This window comes from Hyperolius riggenbachi, chromosome 4 (assembly GCF_040937935.1).
Source record: "Hyperolius riggenbachi isolate aHypRig1 chromosome 4, aHypRig1.pri, whole genome shotgun sequence".
Lineage (NCBI taxonomy): Eukaryota > Metazoa > Chordata > Amphibia > Anura > Hyperoliidae > Hyperolius > Hyperolius riggenbachi.
In genome coordinates this window covers 74,611,682-74,627,637 of record NC_090649.1, presented here as the reverse complement: position 1 = coordinate 74,627,637, position 15,956 = coordinate 74,611,682, and the positions used below count along the sequence as shown (strand labels likewise).

The 15,956-nt window shown below is 43.9% G+C and overlaps 1 protein-coding gene across 6 annotated transcripts in view; it reads left to right on the top strand.

Annotated features, from left to right (window-relative positions):
- Positions 1 to 15,956, top strand: part of LDAH (lipid droplet associated hydrolase) — a 332,993-nt gene that overhangs the window by 188,007 nt on the left and 129,030 nt on the right. For all 6 annotated transcript variants that reach the window (XR_011031325.1, XM_068280211.1, XM_068280213.1 and 3 more), the window contains one exon: positions 7,210 to 7,450. Coding sequence is in view for 5 of the 6 variants with exons in the window: in XM_068280211.1 (XP_068136312.1) it covers positions 7,210 to 7,450 (241 nt within the window). In the remaining variant the exon portion in view is untranslated. The remainder of the gene's footprint in view (positions 1 to 7,209; positions 7,451 to 15,956) is intronic.

Sequence of the window (15,956 nt, the reverse complement as noted above, 5' to 3'; positions counted from 1 at the left end):
ACGCTCCTCAGATATCTGCCCGAAAAACATTCAATCCCCCTAGTATTGTTACCCAACATCTGAGGCAAGTCAATTTTCTGAACTGTTAAAGAGTGGGAGTTTTATAATACTTCACCCTGAAGCAAAATACAAATTACGGAAAAAAAATTCCAACGTAGACAGCTTAATGTTTAACAAATATGTTTATAACCCAAGTAGCGGAGAGTGTATAAGTGTATAGATTTCAAATAACAATATGGAACGTGTTAGAGCCGTTGCCTCAGAGCGAAGGCGATTGTGTTATCCTAGATGGGCCTGCTTTGATGCTGGAGGAATAGGAGAGAATCATCTCTGTTTTGTCATGTGCGTTAACTTGGATGGCCTCACAGCACAGCTGTGTTAATAAAGCGATGGGTTTTTCCTTGACCCCAGCGATTTTTGCCTCCAGGTCTCCTCATGCTGAGCAGAAGCAATTTTGATGAATGTGACACACTGTCAAATTTGGACATTATATTACTGTTAAGTACATCATTATGTTATCTGACAAAAATGTAGTAGGCTTCACCTCACAGATATAATAGTTTGTTTCTCTACCCCTCCCTCGGCCGGAGAAGAAGAAGAGGAGGACAGTGAAGCAAGGCGAGGGATGTACTCGCATATATCAAAGTTACTGCGAGAGTTTGACAGACAAACAGCCTTCGTTCTCTATAAATCTTCCGGGAGTCTGTTTTATATATAAAGTGATTTGTCTGAGATTTTTCCCTCCTCCTAATCCCAGATTTGTCTTATGGCTCAAAGAGGAACTGTCTGTAGTCAAAATACTAATAGGGACAGGGACATAATTTAATGTGATAGGGACATAATTGAAATGTTTTTTTTCTTAATATTCCTGTAAAAATGCATTTAGAAAAAAATAATTCTCAGCAAAATGTACCACCCAAAGAAAGCCTAATTGGTGACACTGGAGGCACAGGGGAGCACAGAGGAGGTACGGGGACAGAGATGGCACAATGTTCCAACTTAAGAACAGATTCAGGTTAAGAATGAACCTACAGCCCGTATCTCGATCGTTAACTGGGGACTACCTGTATACATTTGTCTTTGAGGCCGGCTTCACACTGCAAATTGGCGTTAGCGTTGCACCGCACCGCCAAAAACAGGCCTTCAGGGAATACTGTGTTACTATTCAGTATTCCCCGACTGGCTTGCAGTCACTTCCTGTTTTCAAAACCAAGTGGAAATAAACTGAAGAGATAAACCATTTTATCTATAGCCCTAATCCTACATAGGGCGTTTTGGAAATCTCAGTGTTAGGCTGGGTTCACACTCATTAAAATTCAATTGCATTTTGAAAATTTGTGAAAACACGATCGCCGCACATCTAATGAAATTCAATGGAGAATTGCACTTTTACACTTTAAAAAAAACGTAATTCTTTCAGCATACATTTGCGATTTTCCATTGACTTTCATTAGTGAACATTTGCATATGAATGCAAATTTGAATGCAAAGAACCGAATGCCAAAAAAACAATCAGTTTTTCGCAATGATCAGTGTGAACCCTCCCTTACTGTACCTCCAGTGTAATTTGTGATCCAAAAAAGTAATTCATCTTTCCCTTATAGTCCTTTAATGTAGGTCCGGCAAATGAACAGTGACTTAAATCCGCTGTTCTCTTGGAAATGACAATAATTGGTACATCCGATGCCCCGCCGTTATACACCTGAAGCCTCTTCATTGAAGTTCGGAGCTATGTGGCCACCCCACTGTGTTCTCCATGGACAGTTCGGGTTGCCGAGTTGGGAGCAGGCCTCAGCAACACAGTGGGAGTGGCCACAGAACTCTGGACGTCTTGGCAGTCTTCAGGCACAAATGGTCTCGTAGATTAAAAAAACAAAAACTTTATTTGGGTAAAACGCCAGGCAATAAATATATATGGGAGTGTCTAGAGCAGTGATGGCTAACCTTGGCACTCCAGCTGTGGTGAAACTACAAGTCCCATGAGGCATTGCAATACTCTGACAGCTCTAAGCATAACTCCTGGGATGCAGTGGTATGATGGGATTTGTAGTTTTGTCACAGCTGGAGTGTCAAGGTTAGCCATCACTGGTCTAGACCATACATGTCAAACTCTTACCTGTGAGCCAAATCTAGCCCACAGAGCCATCAAATTTGGCTCCCAATTAGTTTTCCCACTGTGCATTATGTTTGGCCCACTCTAGACCACAAGGGAAGCTTTATTGCAGTTGGGGGAGGTAGGGGGAAAGCACCTGACACCAGGGAACTGTATTGGCAGAGGTAGGGGGACCACTAGACACCGTGGATTTGTATAGGGGAGGGAGAGGGCCATTAGACACAAGAAAACTGTAGAGGGGAGCCACTAGACACCAGAGAACTCTATAGGGGAGGAAGGAGGTCCACTAGAAAACTGTATGGGGAGGAAGGGGGGCACTAGACACCAGGGAACTCTATAGGGGAGGTAGATGGCAACTAGACATGGGGGTTGGCCCGCAACATGATCCAGTGTTCAATTTTGGCCCACTTGGTTTTTGAGTATGACAACCCTGGTTTAGAGGCACCACAAAAACAATTCGCTAAGATACCATATTCAGAGCTTTATATGTGGAAGTTATAGCTTCATACCATTGCTTATACAGCTTGGTTAGATTTGCTTAGGTCTATTTGATTAGATTCTTATTTTTGTTATACTTTACAATCAAAAGACTTTAGTGATTATGTTGTCTAAATACATGATGGAATACATACCTGGGTGAGTTGATAACGGTAAATAAATTGCATAGGGCTAAATGGTACATTATATCAGTAAATTAATTGTATAATTTATCTGCTCATATACATAGTTTTTTTTATTAGATGCCTTGATATCACAATACCGGTATATTACAACCTGTATAGCTGTGCACAGAATGATTCTAGTGTAGAGAACAAGGCCTTAGCAAGCATTGGGATTGTTGTCTGTGCTTCGCCCTCTAGTGGTGTGTTGCCTGCCAGACAACTCAGACTCCAGCTGGGATTTCAAATATGAACTGGTTGTTAAAGGACACCTGAGTGAGAAGGATATGGAGGCTGACATATTTATTTCCTTTTAAACAATGCAAATTGCATGGTGTCTTCTGCCTGAATAAGCATGCAGATCAGATGCTTCTGACTGAAGTCTGACAAGATTAGCTGCATGCTTCTTTCACATGCGATTCAGAGACTACTGTTGCCAGAAACGTCAGCAGGACTGCCAGGCAACTGATATTGTTTAAAAGGAAATAAATATGGCAGCCTTCATGACCCTCTAACTTCAGATGTCCTTTAAAGTGGTCTGAAACTGACATAAGATTCAATAAAAAGTGTTTTCGTATGTTTTATTACTCATACAGTTATCATATTTGCTTTTGTGCATAAGTAATATTGTCTGTTTACAAATTACAAGTTTCCAAAATGTAGTTTATCTTGCCCTGAAACCTGTTATTGCATTTCATTCTAACTGCTTTTTATTATATATTAACATCTTCTAATTAGCTGTTCTGAGCTGTTTGTGTACTTGAAGCACAGAGAGCTTCACAGAGAGCTCCTTTTCACTTGTAAGGCTCTCTGCACACTACATGCGATTCCGATTTCGATTTTTAATCGGTTTTTACATCCGATTCTGATTTTTAATCGTTACTGCATGCTGTGTTTTTTCCTCCGTTTTTCTGTTGATTGCAATCAGGGAAAATCGGAATTGCAAATCGGAATCGGAATCGCAAAACGGTTTTGCAGTGTGCAGGGAGCCTTACACTGTGTTTACACACATGTATCAAAAGTGGAATGCAAACAAAGATACTGTTATCTACAGTTTGGATGTGGGTTTGAAGCTGAATAGCAGGACAAAGTGCTTTGTTCAACCATTTCAGTGATGTTTTGCTAAAACAAAATTCTGGGATATAGATATAGATCAATTCATTGTGATAATTAATGATAAAGTTATTGACGAATGAATGGGAGGTGAAAATTGCTTTGATGCATAAGAGGAAAAATACCTGCGGGCTCAAATATAATTATCTCCCAATTACATGCTTTACAGTAATTTATCTTTGCATACAATTTTTTCTACGTCTTTCCCCACAATGGGCAGCACTGTGGCGTAGTAGTTAGCGCTCTGGCCTTGCAGCGCCGGGTCCCTGGTTCCCATCCCAGCCAGGGCACTATCTGCAAGGAGTCTGTATGCTCTCCCTGTGTCTGTGGGGGTTTCCTCCGGGGCACTCTGGTTTCCTCCCACATCTCATAAACATACAGATAAGTTAATTGGCTTCCCCTAAATTGGCCCTAGACTACGATACATACACTACATGATACTCACATAGACACATGACTATGGGAGAGATTAGCTTGTGAGCCCCTCTGAGGGACCGTTAAGTGACAAGACAATACTTTGTACAGTGCTGCGGAAACTGATGGTATAATTACTAAAAAATTATAATAATGCTGTTCTCTCCTACAATGGTCTGTTTTCAAGGTATTCTGTTAAAAACGCAATAAACAATACCTATAAACGCATGCATTTTCACATGTGATTTTGGCAGAGTTGTCATGCGTTTTTTAGAATGAGATGCTTATAATCTGAGCGTATACAGATGGGAATTGGGCCAACTAAATGCAATTCCTGACAATTTAGATAGGATCAGTTCAATTTGCATTAATAGAATAAAAAAATATACAAAATCTACTGTAAACAATGAACACATGCGTATTGGCTTTAGGAAAGAATATGGCCCTTATTCAGTTCACCTTGTCTCCTAAGTTTTATCCTAGGAGATCATTTTTCATCTTCTGTTTAAAATAACTTATTAGCACTCTGCCATTGAAAAGTCCCCAAAAAAAGGTGAGTATAGTCAATAGTATTTTCTTTTTCGCTGGTGGCTCATAAGGTTTTCTATTGATAAGGTATGAATATATCTCCTACCTAGGAGAAAACTTAAAGTGTACCAGAGATCATTGAATACAAAGAACCGATACTTACCCGGGGCTTCCTCCAGCCCCATAAACACGTGCGAGTCCCTCGCCGTCCTCCCGCGGCCTGCCGATCACCCGCGATCAGCCCCGGTAATAGACTCAGTCGCGTTAGTCTGGATCTTCTGTGCATGTGCGGGAGGTCTGCACATACGCAGAAAACCCAGGCTGGATCCGACTGAGCCTATTACCGGGGCTGATTACTTCTGAACGGCAGACCGCGGGAGGACGGCAAGGGACTCGCACGTGTTTATGGGGCGGGAGGAAGCCCCGGGTAAGTACCGGTTCTTTGTATTTAATGATCTCTGGTACACTTTAATGTTAACCTGTGACTTTAGTTTAAATAAAAATCAGATATTTACCTCAGGAGGGGAAGCCTCTGGATCCTAATGAGGCTTCTCCTGTCCCTCCGTTCCAGCATTAGCAGCCCCCAATAAAAGTAAACAATAACCGTAATATACATCGCTGCGCGCAGGCACACTAGCGGCTTTCCCCTCGGGCTCTGGCGGAAATAGCCGATCCCAATCGGGTCCGCTCTGCGTGAGATGCCTGTGCAGGAAAACGGACCAATCAGGCTTGGCAATTTCCCTGGAGACTGAGGGGAAAGCCACAACTGCGCCTGCTGCATTGGTAACAAGCGAATCTTTGGGGGTACCAGTGCTGGATCCCCTCTGCTGAGGAGGGAGGAGGTAGCCTCTTTAGGATCCAGAGGCTTTCCTCTTGTACCCTGCGGAGGCAGTCTTTGTCCTTCAGGTACACTTTAAGAGAGTGAATTGAATAATAGGTAGGTAGCCACCAAAATATGTCTGCCTGGAAAGCCACATGATGGAGTCAGTAGGCCAACTTGTCCCATTCTCAAGGTCTCTGGAACAAGTATAATCTGTTACCCACAACAGCCACTGTAAACTCAGCTATCACATTTTTCTCCTGCATTTCAAAAGATTTATTTATACTTAAAGTGTACCGGAACTCCTGGAAATAATATTTTTTATACATACCTGGGGCTTCTTCCAGCCTCATAAGCTCGATCGCTCCCACGCTCCCGTCCTCCGCTGTCTGCTGCTCCAGTACCGGGTCCCGCACTTCTGTCAGTCATGGCCAGTCTGACGTTAGATCATGCTCGGATCGCTCCCATGCCACCGTCCTCCGTTGTCTGCCGCTCCGGTACCGGGTCCCGGCACTGCAGCCGGTCGGGGCCAGTCTACACAGGAGAAGTGTGCCCTCTACGTATCTCTCCAGCAGCCGCACAGAGCACACTTCTCCTGTGTAAACTGGCCCCGACCGGCTGCAGTGACGGGACCTGGTACCGGAGCTGCAGACAACAGAGGACGGCGGCATGGGAGCGATCCGAGCTTATGGGGCTGAAGGAAGCCCCAGGTATGTATAAAACTTTTTATTACAGGAGCTCTGGTTTCCTTTAAAGGACACCCAAGGTGAAAATAAACTAATGAAATAAACAATTGTATCTGTCTTCCTTTTCCTAAAAATAACTTTTTAAGACATTTTACAGTTTTATTTTATGTTTAAATCTACTTTTTAAGTTTTAACTGTTTTATTGTTTTTGCTCAATGACCCATTCATTGAAGTATACCAGAGTTAAAATGTATGAACTATTGCCCCTTTTTATCTCTTTCCTGCTCTCAGAAGCCATTTTCTGCTAGGAAACTGTTTTATAGTTGGAATTTCTTATCAGGGAGGGTCGCACTGTAGTCACTTCCTGTCAGGACTGAGTCAGCCACTTACATACCTGATATTTAACTCTATCAGGCAGAGAAAGAAAAAAAGGAACACAGCATAGTATTTTTTGTGTGCTAGGCACTGTACATACCAATGTCTATCTCATCATTTCACATGTCACTTCGGGTATCCTTTAAAGAGGAAGTTTACTGAAATAACTTAATGAATAAAATTGTTTATTTTTTCTTACACTATTCATTTATCAATTATTTCATTGTAAAATCTGGCCTCGCCTGGATTTACATTCTTAAATGTAATGATGCTGGCATCTTTACTGCTGGCAAAGTGAATCATAGTGGGATATTTTCTGTATTCTCCACATCTGTGTAATGAACAGTAATGTCAGCTGATCTCCTAGAATTCTCTGGGGCAGAAGCCTGAGTGACATTATAGCCTACCCGAAAAAATGGGCATCCGGAATAATTTTTGTGTATTCTGCTATCTGACGTTATAAGTCTTTAATATTTTGTCTCCTTTTTTATGTAATTTCAGATTTTGAAGTCTATTATGTTGTTCCCGACTATTGAAAGGATGGCTCAGTCACCTCAAGGAAAGATTATGACTCCGATTCTCTGCAGCCTACGATACATAGTCTACATGCCGCTGTACCTGCTCTCGTTCTTGCCAGAGGTCATGAAGACATCTCTGATAAAACTTTTTCTACGGGGAGTTAAATCTGTTGATGAAGCATCCATTGATGCCTCGCTGAAGCTCTTCAGAGTGGAATGTTCAGGTGAGGAATACCTCATGCCTAGGCAATGCAAGCGGACCACTTATAGCAAGCCCTGAAGACACAAGATGATAGTGCCTTCAAGGGCAATTAAAGCATAGACTGTGTTTAGGCCAATTCATTTTTCCCTTTAAAATTTTGCTTTTATGAAGAGCGAAATGGGAAGAACACTGCAGTACCTTGCTTGTATAAGGCTGAAGGAAAGGGCTTCTAAGCCACTAAAAGTGTACCTGTAATAAACAAAAGTGCCTCAAAGGAATACTCAACTCAATAATGGGAAGCCTTGGGGTAATGCAGAGCGAATCAGGAAAATAGGGCGTAGGAGCCCTTACGGAAAAATGGCACCACCATAGGAGCCTATTATAAAATCCCAGAATTGGGTCAAATAATGGAAATTGTGGTGCAAAGCAACACCAGCTACTGCACCTGAAAATTGGCATATTCGCAAGCGATTCTATCGGGCTTCTCCGGGCGCTAAAATGTTGCTTGTTTGCACATGCTTGTCCGCAAGCCCCCAGCACCCATGATTCTATCGAGCGCATCCTTATCGGGCCTTTGCGGTGGCAGTTTAGGGCACCCAAATTAACTTTCTTTGCCGCAAGTCGCAGGTTTAGGTGGTGGTGGAGGGGTTAATCGCCACCAGTAGGGTTATGGTCCACAGAGGGGGGAAGATCTTAGGGTTAGGCACTACCAGCGGGTTTAGGGTTACGCACCACCTGGGAGGTATTAGGTTTAGTCACCACTTGGAGGGGTCTTATGGTTAGGCACCACTGGGGGGGTCTTAGGGTTAGGGACCACCGGGGGGTTAGGCACCACCAGGGGAGTCTTAGGGTTAGGGACCACCGGGGGGGGGGTTAGGGTTAGTCACCACCAGGGGATGTTAGGCACCACCAGGGGGGTCTTAGGGTTAGGGACCACCGGGGGGGGGGGGTTAGGGTTAGTCACCACCAGGGGATGTTAGGTATTGGTAGTGGAGGATCTACTACCAGCACTGTTCCTGCGCCCAATTTTCCATGGTGTCTGAAATTCATGTACATGGTTTTATTGTATGTTATGTCGCACTGTAATTCTGCACTTAGGGTAACGGCAGCCTCATTGTTCCTCTCATTCCGGGTTTCCTTTAATTTTACCATTTTCTTCTGAAAGCATTATTTGTCCATGCTTCCCCAATGTGTACAGCATTATAGACATATTGTGCTCATTAATCAATGCCAGATTTACAAGTCTGCAGAAAACAGACTCCACAACCAAGGCCAAAAGCTGCCTGCCCATTTTCTATTACAATTAATTCCACACTTGAACCTTATTTTTTAAGTAAGGCTTAATTGTGCTTTGTTTTCTGTAAATGTTAAAATAAAGGATATTTGCATGTGTTGTTCTCTACATCAATGTCCTGCCTTTTTTCATTTTGCCCTTTAGAACATATGAAAGCTATTGATAAAGAAGCAGAGGGTCCAGCAGGGGCGTGGCTAGCGCAAAAGATCAGTGGCACGTGCCCCGGATCTATTCAGGGGTGCCCCGAATGTCCCCCAGGCAGTCAGGTGTGGTGCTTCAATAGCGGACATGTTGGGAGCTGTGGTGCATCAATCGGGGGTATGCTGGGTGCTATGGTGCCTCTATTTGGGCATATTGGGTACTGTGGTGCCATGCTGGGCACTGTGATGCCTTTATGGGGGCATGCAGGGAGCTTTGGTTCTTCTGTGGGGCATGCTGGGAGTTGTGGGGCCTCAATGGAAGGCCCGTGGGAGTATGGGGGTGTCCACTAGAAGGTCAGGGAATGCTATGGGGACCCTGCCAGATAACCTGGCGGCAGACCAGCCCATCTAGCAGAAAGCCAGACCAGCCAGCACAGAAGCCAGGTAACTCTGCCTAGTTCTGTTTAAAGTGAACCAGAGACGAAGCACCCTCATGTATTTTACCATATATATCAGTGGAACCATAAGAGAAAACACCTACCCTGCTCTCTGTTTCATTATTACTGTTCAGCCTGCTTCTAATCAGCCCAGATAAAATCCCCGACTGAGCATTCAGTCTGGTTTTGCTATAATGACTCAGCTATAATGATTCCTGAGCAGAGCCAGAAGGGGGCAGGCTTGGGCTTGAAAAGACATCAGAGAAGACAGACTCAGCTATAAAGATTCATGAACAAAGCCAGACTGAATGCTCAGTCAGGGCTTTTATCTGGGCTGATAAGAAGCAATCTGAACAGTTAAAAATGAAAAGGAGAGCAGGGTAGGGGTTTTCTCTAATGTTCCCACTGATATATATGGTAAAATACATGAGGGTGCTTCGTCTCTGGTTCACTTTAAATGACACGGCCTATGTATGTGATATGCTGCATTTTAGGGTTATTTTTTTTTTTTTTGATTAACCCCCTTGGCGGTATGAAAAATACCGCCAGGGGGCAGCGCAGCAGTTTTTTTTTAATTTTTATTTTTTTAAATCATGTAGCGAGCCGAGGGCTCGCTACATGATAGCCGCTGCTCAGCGGCATCCCCCCAGCCCCGCCGATCGCCTCCGGCGATAGGCGATCAGGAAATCCCGTTCAAAGAACGGGATTTCCTGGAGGGCTTCCCCCGTCGCCATGGCGGAATGACGTCAGCGACGTCGGGACGTCATTGGGAGACCCGATCCACCCCTTGGCGCTGCCTGGCACTGATTGGCCAGGCAGCGCAGGGGTCTGGGGGGGGGCGCGCGCCGCACCGGATAGCGGCGATCGGGCGCGCGGCGGCGGCGGCGATAGGGGTGCTGGCGCAGCTAGCAAAGTGCTAGCTGCGTCCAGCAAAAAAAAAAATTATGTAAATCGGCCCAGCAGGGCCTGAGCGGCACCCTCCGGCGGCTTACCCCGTGTCACACACGGGGTTACCGCTAAGGAGGTTAATGGAGAGGGGGCTTCAACCAACATTTTGCCGGGCAGGCCTACTAAGACGCTGTTAAGTTCATGTAAATTTGCCTGCACCCATGACCACACCCACATTCGGGTGTGTGGCCACACCCATTTTCCAGCTGGAGTGCCCAAAAGTGCCCCGGATCTTTTAGGATCCTAGCAATGCCCCTGGCGTTCAGACATGTTTATCGGGTACTGGTAAATGCTCACCTGGCATGAATGGCAGCTTATTCAGCTTAAAGAGGAACCGCAGTGAAAATAACAAAATTGCTTCTTTTTTTACTATATTCATTTATAGATTACCTAGTCAGTGTTGGCCCATTGTAAAATCGTTCCTTTCCCTGATTTAAAGGGAGGCAGGTTTGGACACCTTAAGCCCTGTCGGGTGATCTCTGCAGATTGTTAATTTACTGAAAGTTCCGAATCCAGTAAAAATAATGCCTGGTCTGATACCAGCAGACACCCTTTACTGAGGTATCTACATTTTTTATTTATTTATTTTTTTTAAGTGGATCTGAGCTCAGAACTTCCTCTTTACTCTAAAAGATTAGGCACAGCATGAACACAATCAGGAAAAAAAAACTTTGTTACAATGCACAGAAATCCCCCAAAAAGCCCTAAAAATGTATTAGATGAATTTTCAGGAAGCAAAGGAAGGGTTAAAGCATCTGTCTTTTCGTGTACAGCCAGCATGGAGGTGTTGTGAGTCATGCCTACTGATTACGCACTTGTTACACTCAACTGTAGCTAAATAATCAAACACAGCTCAGTGCAGATGATTTCTTCAACATTTCTATGTGGAATGAACACTTTTCAGCCTTTTTTTTTTTTTTTTTTTTTTGCAAGAGCTCGGGTCCACTTTAACTAACTTCAGGTCTCCGTTAAAGTGTGTGTAGCTTATGTTAAAGAACTGTCTCTGGATAATACTTCCTTTGGGACATATATATATATATATATATATATATATATATATATATATATATATATATATATATATATATTATATATATATTTAGTGTATATATATATATATATATATATATATATATATATATATATATACATAATATATATTTAGTGTGTGTGTATATATATATATATATTTAATATATTTAGTGTGTGTGTGTATATATATATATATATATATATATATATATACACATATATATATAATATATATTTAGTGTGTATGTGTATATATATATATATATATATATATATGTATGTGTGTGTGTATGTATGTATATATATATATATATATATATATATATATATATATACATACAAATATACTGTATATTCCGGCGTATAAGACCACTTTTTAACCCCTGAAGATCTTCTGAGAAGTCGGGGGTCGTCTTATACGCCGGTGTCACATTACCGGGTGCTGCAGTCATCCAGGAGGAAGAAAAAAGAAATTGCACTGTGCTCGCGTTGTGTTTCATGGCAAAGATTGCTGCAATCCCTATACCCTCTTGCGGGCAGCCGCTCGCGCGGGTAGCAGAGCTGATTCCTGATTTGGGGGTCACCTGACTGGTGACGTGTGCGCTCCATTTATAACGTGTGCGCTCACGCAGGAAGAGACTGCCGGGCTCTATTGTGGAGGAAAACCCTCTATTGTGGAGCGCGCACGTCAGCAGTCAGGCGACCGGGCAACAGGCAGCTGCTCTGCTACTCACGCGATTGGCTGCTCGCAAGAAGCTATCGGGATTACAGCAATGTTTGTCATGAAATGGAGAGCACAGCGTGATCTCTTTTTTCTTCCCCACACCCATGCCACCCCCCGCAGCACCCCGTAATGTAAAGCGGTGTGCTTCCGGTAGTCTAAAATGGCGAGTATATCTCTAAACTTATATTTTAGCTGGAAAAGTTGGGGGATCGTCTTAAACGCCAGAATATACGGTGCATATATAATATATAATTTAAAAAAAGTGTTAAGCCAGAAGGTAGAAAATGAATTCTGTTCCTGTTTTTATAGAAGACAGTTTCCCAAAAATAATAGGAATAAAAAGATGAGGAAAGTGGTGGTGTCCAGGTGCTGGCTGACAGCCCCCAGGTTCATGTGAGGGCAGGACACTATCTTAAATGTGTCTTTAAATCCCAGTGTGACAGAATTAGACGTGTGTAACCTGTTGCTGGAAAAACATTGGGCTCTGGGCCTGTAATCTGTGGTGAGTCACAGGCACCTGCGGCGTTCTGTCCGAGGGTACCGGCAAGCAAAAAAACCTCACGTCCGTTCATCTAGTCATGTTCATCTTTGTTCATTTTCCATCCAAGCCTTTGCCCTGGCCCCTCCTTCCCCCGTCCTGCTGTCATTAACTAAATCGTCGAGTTGCTTTTCCTGTACCATCTCTGGAGCTCTGACATTTTTTCCGTGCCAGCCTCAGTCATTTCACTGATTGTGTTTCTTTGGTTATTAAAGGAGCGTTTGGTCTCTGCAAGAGGTCTATGAGTGTTGGTCAATGACCTTTCCGCTCTTCCTGCGGTTTGTTTATTATCCGCTTCTGATGACGAGCTGAGGGAGAGGGACCGAGGCCAAAGCTGTTTCTCAGACTACCTCCTGAATTCTCCTCAGCAAATACTCCTGTGGGCCTACAGCCAGGCAGCACTTCAAAAAAAATGACACAGTGCTGGCCAGAGCGTGCAGAGGGTACAGCTCAGGCTAAAGTGAACCTGTGAAGATAGAAATATTGGACATGCTATGGCTAAATGCGTTTTTTTTAAAAGCTCATCTCCAAGCTTAAAGAGAACCTGTACTGAGTAAAAATATTTAAAATAAACACATGAGGTAACTTCAAATAAACATTACATAGTTACCTTGCCATCAGTTCCTCTCAGAAGCTCACCATTTTCTTCTGACAATAATCCCATCCAGTTCTGACAATATTTTGTCAGATCTGAAATATATCAGTTGCTGTCAATAAAATATCAGTTGCTGTCAGTTATAGCTGAGAGGAAAACTGATGTACCAGGTAATGTCCATGTTTCCCTATGGCTCAAGTGGGCGATGTTACAGTTTAACTGTGTGCTGACCAGAAAGCTGTTATGGGTAATGGCCATTTTCAAAATGGAGGACGGAGAATTCCCTTGATCACAGTGAACAAACAGGACGCGGGACAGGAGAAAAACACTGAGGAGTAGACTACATGGAAGGTAAGTATGACTTGTGTATGCTTATTTTGACTTTTACTTTTCAGTTCAGGTTTTCTTTAATGTAAGGATCTTAATTACTTGAGGACCACAGTGCTAAACCCCCCTAAAGACCAGGCCATTTTTGTTGAAATTGGCCACTGCAGCTTTAAGGCCGCACAACACAGCACACAGGTGACTAACCCCCCTTTTTTCTCCCCACCAACAGAGATTTCTGTTGGTGGGGTCTGATTGCCCCCCGCATGTTTGTTTATTTTCTGACAAATATTTATTTTCTGTTTTTTGTTTTGTTGTGTTTTTTTATAAAAAAGTCTATTTTCTTAAATTTTTCCCTCCCTCTCTCTTACTGCCGATCGCTCCTGTGTCCCACAGGGGGACAGCTGTCCACACGGCTGTCCCCAGTACAGCGCTGCTGCAGATCGCAGCGCTGTACAAGGTTTATAGACAACGGTTTCGCTGTTTAACAGTCTCCGAGCGCCGATCGCCGATGGGAGGCTGAAGGCGGAGCGGAGCTCCGACCACCAAGCAGAAGATGCGCGCGCAACTTGCCGCGATCTCCTGCAGTAGCCGGCCCCAGGACTTGACGCAAATTGGCGTTTGGTGGTCCTGGGGCTTCCACCCCGGTCACGCCCATTGGCGTGAAGCGGTCGTTAGGTAGTTAAAGGACCAGTATCGCAAAATAGGCAGCTAAAATCTGACAGAACCGACAGGTTTTGGGCCATTCCATCTCCTCATGGGGATTCTCACGATTTTCTTTGTTTTCAACAGCATTTCCTGAACAGCAGTTGCAAAATCTAACTGACAAAATAGTGTGCATGTGAGTAGGGAGGCTGGCTGGTATCTTACTATTTTGTCAGTTAAACTCCTCTTCAGGAAAAACGCCGCAGCACCACCAAGCAGAAGATGCGCGCGCAACTTGCCGCGATCTCCTGCAGTAGCCGGCCCCAGGACTTGACGCAAATTGGCGTTTGGTGGTCCTGGGGCTTCCACCCCGGTCACGCCCATTGGCGTGAAGCGGTCGTTAGGTAGTTAAAGGACCAGTATCGCAAAATAGGCAGCTAAAATCTGACAGAACCGACAGGTTTTGGGCCATTCCATCTCCTCATGGGGATTCTCACGATTTTCTTTGTTTTCAACAGCATTTCCTGAACAGCAGTTGCAAAATCTAACTGACAAAATAGTGTGCATGTGAGTAGGGAGGCTGGCTGGTATCTTACTATTTTGTCAGTTAAACTCCTCTTCAGGAAAAACGCCGCAGCACCGCTCTCAGAAACCGGCCCGGGGTCCCTGCCGGTGCAGATGGCGACCTTGAGGTTGTCTCTACTGCACATGCACAAGTGCCGCTGTCAATCAAGCCCATGTTGTCTGCGGTGTACTGCGCAGGAACAGAACTGTGCAGTACGCCGAGGACAACTTGTTTGACAGCGGCGCTCACGCAGGCGCACTAGAGGAGGTCGGCCTCTGCACCGGCGTTGATCCCAGGCCGGCGGCTGAGAGCGTAGCTGCAGTGTGGGACATGTCAGCTACCAGAGGCTGGAGGAAGCCCCGGGTAAGTAGAGAGGGGGTTGCCTGATGACACCTTTAAAGGATTAAACAAAGGGATCGCAGAAGACTAGCTTTATGTGACTCATTGGTCTCAATTCACTAAGATCATGCTGGAGATAATAAGGCAAGAGAAAACTTACCTCCACACAGGGAGAGAGTTATCTCATCTCTTCATTCCTTACGTTACCTCCTCTGTAGTTAATTTACCTCCTCTGTAGTTAAGTTACCTCCTCTGTAGTTATTTTCACACGCATTTAATTAACAGCTTGTCTTTAACTCTGGAGTTATTTTAAGGATTGGAGAGTTAACTTAAAGACAGAAGAGTTAACTTTAGGTTTGCCTGAGGTAAAATATTTCCTGAATACTACATGCCTTATCACCATGGTAACAACTCTAGAAATGTTATTAAAGACAGGAGATAAGCTTAGTGAATTGAGGCCATAGTAGAGATCATCCAATGTTATTTCTTGCTGCTCTAGTCTTGCTTGCAGACAGGTTCACAACCACACTCTGGGCGGAGGTCTCCAGCATCATAGCGCACTGTCGTTTACTGAGGTCCTTCAGTCATGGACCTGTGCTTATTGGCTCAATAAAATGCACACATGAAGTGAAGGAAGAGTAACACTATTCAGAGCTTGCTCTCAAAATAAAAATTCAGTGTGCAGTTGTATCAGCACTTCCCTTGAAATTGTTTCGTTTAAAACTGGGATCCAGTTAAAAGGAAATCAGAGGGATTTTTGTGGCGAATTGCGTATCGAGCCACTGATGGCCAGTCGCCCCCAGACTTTTATTTATTGTTAATTGTTCTGTTTGTTCTGACATAAATGGAACAAGTCCTGAATAAGGCGGGAGTCACAGAATGTTGCGTGTTGCGTGCACTTGTTGTTTATCGTAAGCGGTTAGAGATATCAGATTGTGGACCGCCCT